Source organism: Condylura cristata, unplaced genomic scaffold (assembly GCF_000260355.1).
Source record: "Condylura cristata isolate star-nosed mole 26May11 unplaced genomic scaffold, ConCri1.0 scaffold00058, whole genome shotgun sequence".
Taxonomy (NCBI): Eukaryota; Metazoa; Chordata; class Mammalia; order Eulipotyphla; family Talpidae; genus Condylura; species Condylura cristata.
This window is the reverse complement of record NW_004567159.1, coordinates 911188-916319: the sequence shown is the minus strand read 5'-3', so window position 1 is coordinate 916319 and position 5132 is coordinate 911188. Positions and strand designations below refer to the sequence as shown.

The window sequence follows — 5132 nt, the reverse complement described above, 5'->3', positions numbered from 1 at the left end:
ATTCATCCCAAGTCCAGCGGCCACATTTCCAAAGAGCGGCTCCGCAGGCCCGGGCACAGCCGGGCTGCAGGGCGGCCCCGGAGCCCGCCTCACCTGCGATGCCGGCTGTGCCCGGGGGGGTCCCGCTCGTAGCGGTGGCCGCGCTCGTAGGACCGTGAGTGCTCCCGCCGCGGCTCCCGGTAGTAATGGCTCTTCTTCTTGTACTTGCCCGAGCCGTCCGGCCGCTCCCGGGAGCGGCTCCGGGAGCGGGAGGAGCTCTGGCTGCGGGACCTGCGGGGCTTCTGGCCCGGGCGCTTGCAGTCCTTGGCCGGGCGGCGGCTCCGCACCTTGGAGCCCTGGTAGGGCGCGCTGCGCCGCGCCTGTCTCGGCGGGGAGTCGCTCCGGCTCCGGGAGCGGCTCTGGGACTTGGAGCCGCTGGAGGTGGAGCCACTGTCGCTCTTCCTGTAGAGGAGGACAGTGCTGACGCTGATGCTGATGCTGACGTGGCCGCCCCCCGCCCCCCGCCGAGCAGCACACACCTCCTCTTGGGAGACGCAGACCGCGACGGGGACCTGGAGTAGCTCTGCTCGCAGCTGCCGCTCCGGCTCCGGCTCCCTCGCCCCTTGGGCAAGCTGAGCACAGGGCGCGGGAGTCAGAGACCCACGTCCCTCCTCCCGCGGGCCCCACGCCCTCGCTCGCCCTGGGGCCTCTTACCCGTTCACCGGGCTGTCCGCCTTGGGCTTCTTGACGCCCTCCGTTTTCCTCTTGGTGCTCTTCACCGAGAGCGGGGAGGGCTTGTTTCCCTTGCCTTCTTTGGGGGACTCCGCTGAAACCCAACATGAGCGCGAGCCTGACGCCTGAAGGCTGTCTGGCCAAGTGTCTCCGATGGCCCAGCATCTCGCTTGACCACACCCGTGACAAGCTGGGCTCCCACCTCTCCCCAGGCACTGTGGACGCACGCTCCCCTCCAGCACCCCAGCCGCCCCACGCCGACACAGCGCCGACCACGAGGCAGGCGGCCTGCAGGCCAGGCACCACAGGACCCTCCCCCGTCCCAGCGGAGGCACCTAGGAGGTGCCAGAAAGCCCTGGGCGCCGTCTCGCTTCAGGTCGCCGGGTGAGCGCCGGAGACTCCAGTGCCCGCCCAGGGCTCAGGCCAGCAGCAGACCCGGTGCCACGAGGAACCCGGAGGACGGAGCCTGCCGGGCACGGGGATGCTCACCCAGCCTGGGGGCGGGCGAGAAGCCCGAGGCGGCGTCCTGCGCCGGCGCACCCCCGGGGAGCAGGCCCTTGGCCTGGGCCTTTGCCTCCTCCATGGCGTGCTTCCGCTTCTCCACCTCGCCCTCCAGGCGGCTCAGGTCCACCTGCGGAAGCCAAAGCCGCCGTCAAGCCGCTGCATCAGCAGCCAGATGCTCAGACGCGCCCCGAGACGGAGACAGGGACGAACCTTTTTCCGGGTGTAAAGCTGCAGAATTTTTAAGCAGATTTCTTGAATTTCTTCTTCTGTGGCGCCGAACAAAAGAAACCAATGGGGCCGATTGGGCAACGGGATCTGGAAGCCAACCGAGAAGAGCTTCAGGAAGGACCGACACGGGTCTTCCCGCCACAACACAGCCGGCTTCTGCCGACCCAGACGACCACCCCAGGGGACGAGGCCCACCGTGACGCCGCACTGACCTCCAGCGTCCGGGCCGCGAGGTAGATGCAGGCACAGGCGATGCTCTCGGGCTGGAACCGCACGAAGACGTCGGTGCGGAGGCTGTCGTTCATGTAGTTCCTGAAAACCAAGCGCAGGGATCGCAAGGCCGCCCGCACGGGCACCGTCTGCGTCACCTAAAGCCACGACACCTTTCCGCGGTCACCTGCGGGACTCGGGCTACGGTCCCGGGGCCTCAGGAGTTAAAGGAGAAACAGTCTACCTGCTTCTCCTGAATACAGGGCAGGCAGACAGGGCCGCTGAGAAAGAACTCGAGAAGCTGGCTGAGTGCCAGCAGCTGCGGGTCGCTACCACAGAGAACCGACTTTGACTTTGCTCTTCCCTCTCGACTGCTCTCGTGCACACGCAGCGGCTCAGAGACAGCACGCCGCGGTCGTGGCGGGGCGCACTGGGCTAAGAAGCCTAAGTGCTCGGAATCCGCAGCGCGGAGCGGCAGGCTGAAACGGCCGCAGGGCCGCGGGGCTCCGCGGCGGGTCATCGCTGGCGTCCCTCCCCCGCGGTGGCGTCCGGCCCGGCCCTTCTTCTTCCAGCGGACGTCCACTCGGAAAAGGGGGACACGCCCTCGGGTGCATGGCAACGTCATGCAGGAGGCGGCTCTGCACCAGAGGGAGTCCTCTTCTCAGGCTCCTCAAAGAGCAGTTTCCACACTGTCCCATTTCAACAAGGCGTCTTAAAGTGAACATTCACAGGTCAGACAAAGCAACAACACGCAGGTTCATCACAGTTACACATCTACAACTTCATCATACGTTAGCAGATGTCACACTTTAAAAACACAAGGCATTCTCACGCCGGGGACGTGGCGTCATTTGAGGACGAGCGTCCGCTCAGCGTTTCCTTTAGGTACAGTCCTCCGACGTCACACTGGGACAGCTAGCGCTCGTCCGAATGTGTCCATATGGCAAGCACGAAACGTGAATCCCGTGAGAAGACGGTGGACTGGTCACACGGTCACTGCCCCGGCGGCCCCGGGCCGGGCGCGCTCGGACTCAGCAGCCCGCCCACCTCCCGCGGCCCGCGCCGCGCCCCAGCACGGGACACGGGCGGCCTTCCCGCCGCAGGCTCTGTGCCAGCACCCGAGGGCCCTCCGGGGGAGGCCTGGGTCCCCACAGGGAAGGGCGCAGCCCCGTGTGGACACAGCCATCGGCCAATTTTGGGGTTCCGATAAAGGAACTTCAGCATTCAAGCATGGGTAACGCTGTTAGCCAGTGATGCCGAAGGCCACAGACATACAAAGTCCTCAGAACTTATCAGAGAGGTTACAGTGTAACGTGTCCGGGGAGTAGCGTAAAGATGCACACCTTTTACAGGAATGTGAATGCTTAGCTGCTGCAAAGAGCAGCGTTAGGGCTTCCGGACACAATGCATGACACGGTCCCACACTGAGGTCTGATTTCCCATCAGCCAATTCGTATAGCTCTCCAGAGAACTTCTGGAAAGAGAGAGGTCCTGCATCTTTATTGCACGTACAGCAGTTTTAAGGGGACACAATTCAAGTGAACAGTTAGCAACTCTTATCGATACAGTTACCAAGCAGACAGGGTTAACAAGAAGCAGACGCCGGCAGCGCCCCACGCGCACCGCCATCCAGCCGGCCTTCGCGGGAGCCTGCACGGGACTGGCTGAGGACGGCCGCTGTCCCTGCACCAAAGCGCTTGGACAGCAGAGGAGAAGTCTTAGTCACTTACCCTCAGAGGCTACCCTTCGATTGAAAGAGTACAGAAAAGAAAAGTCAAAATGGGTTCTCTGTTAGGACGGCACAGCACCAGACAATTCAGGCAGCAAACACACGACCCTTGGGGCTTCACTGCGAGGCGGCGCAGCGCCCAGCTCCACGCGGCCCCTCACCCTGACGCTGGCACAGGTCCCCGCCCCCCGCGGGACTCTCCCCCGGGGCCGTGGGAGCAGCTGCACAAGACGCTAAGGACAGCGCTTGTGCTGACGTGTGGGGAAGACCCCGGCTGTCCGCTCCAGGGCGGGAGGGCACCCACCACCTTACCGTCACACCCAGCCTGACGTTTGGGGAGGCCGCTTGGGATTTACGAGGCGGGGCACCGGGCACTCAGCTGCAGCCCTCAGCCCAGTCCCGGGGCTCCCCACCGCCCAGCGCCGCGCCAACACCTCCTGCACTGCCCCGCTGGCCTCAGGAAGCAAGGAAGGTCAACTCACCACGCGGTCTGGGCCAGGTGCTGGTTACGCTCACACTCTAACACCTGAAGGTACATAACGATTATCTGGAAGATACGGGTCAGGCAGTTACGACCAAGACACGCGAGAACCCGGCGTCCAGATCCTGACGGCGTCCGCGCAGCGGAAAGCCTCGTGCTAGACCCCAGGGGTGTGCTCTGGTCACCCGCTGTGCCGGGATCGGCAGGGGGAGCTGCGGCCACCTGCGACCTTCTGGTAGCAGGCAGCCAGCGCGCTCAGGAGGCCGGCACACGCCAGCTGCCGGCGGTCCTCGCCACCCGGAGCTTAGCCCGTGGCCGACGCCACGCCGGCCCCTCGCAAATAGTCACGAGGGAGCCACAGGCCGTGCGAAGACACCGTGAACGACGGGGACTCTGAAAGTGGTGAAGCGATTCACCAAGAACTTGAATCGGCGGCGTCAAGCAGAAGACACGAGAAAACCCACCGCTAAGCTCGGAGCGAGGAGACGGAAGAGCGACCCCGTCGGGGCAAGCGTGTCGGCGCCCGGGCACGGCCCAGCAGCGGCACGCTCGGCCGCGGGGCTCCGGCGGGTGCTCGGGTCCACGGGAAAGGGTTCAGGGGCCCTACGAGTTCCCCGTAACGGAGATCAGGTGACCGCGCACACGACTTTGAAACGTAAGCTGCTGAAGACAAGACACTCCCGCAGCGCGGGCTCCCGCTTTAAGTTCGCTCTGTCCGGAAGGCCGGACGTAAGCAACGTCCCTTTCAGCGCTTGACAACACGCCACCGAGACCAGCAGCTGGCACCCAAAAGCCCCATGGCCAGGGCCGACGGGCTGGCCTGGGCACACTCACCTTGTGCGGGTGCTTCACGTGGACACAGAAGCCCAGCTCTTTGAGGACCCGTCTCTCCGCCTTGATGATCTGGTTCTTCAGGTTGACGTAATCTTGGTCCAACAGAAGAGGCACCGGTTTCCTGCAAGGACAAAGCGAGGGGTCTGCACACCCGGCCCCAGCCCGGAGCCCCACTTGCCCTCCCTGGAGAAAGGCAGCTTCGCTGGTGTGGCCTGATCGCACCCGGCCCACAGATCCCTGGGGCAGCCGGAGCCCTGGCTAGCACAGCGGCGGCCGGTGCTGAGGGACGCGGCCAGTCAGGGAAGGGGGCCGCTTAGGCACCACCAGCCGTCTCCGGGAGCCTGGGCGGGCCGGCCTCCTGTGGTCCGCGGTGCCCAGCCCGGGTGGCTGTGCCGAGGAGCAGGGTGGGCAGGCGGGCACTGCGCAGTAGCGCCC

At 65.1% G+C, this 5132-nt stretch overlaps 1 protein-coding gene across 1 annotated transcript in view; it reads right to left on the bottom strand.

Annotated features, from left to right (window-relative positions):
• Nucleotides 1-6: 6 nt before the first annotated feature.
• Nucleotides 7-5132, bottom strand: part of CCNL2 (cyclin L2) — a gene marked incomplete at its 5' end in the record, with an annotated part of 5911 nt that continues 785 nt past the window's right edge. The window contains 8 exons of the mRNA XM_012734540.1: nucleotides 7-441; nucleotides 519-611; nucleotides 694-805; nucleotides 1201-1342; nucleotides 1426-1530; nucleotides 1656-1755; nucleotides 3865-3929; nucleotides 4698-4840. Of these exons, the coding sequence (XP_012589994.1) occupies nucleotides 90-441; nucleotides 519-611; nucleotides 694-805; nucleotides 1201-1342; nucleotides 1426-1530; nucleotides 1656-1755; nucleotides 3865-3929; nucleotides 4698-4840 (1112 nt within the window). The remainder of the gene's footprint in view (nucleotides 442-518; nucleotides 612-693; nucleotides 806-1200; nucleotides 1343-1425; nucleotides 1531-1655; nucleotides 1756-3864; nucleotides 3930-4697; nucleotides 4841-5132) is intronic.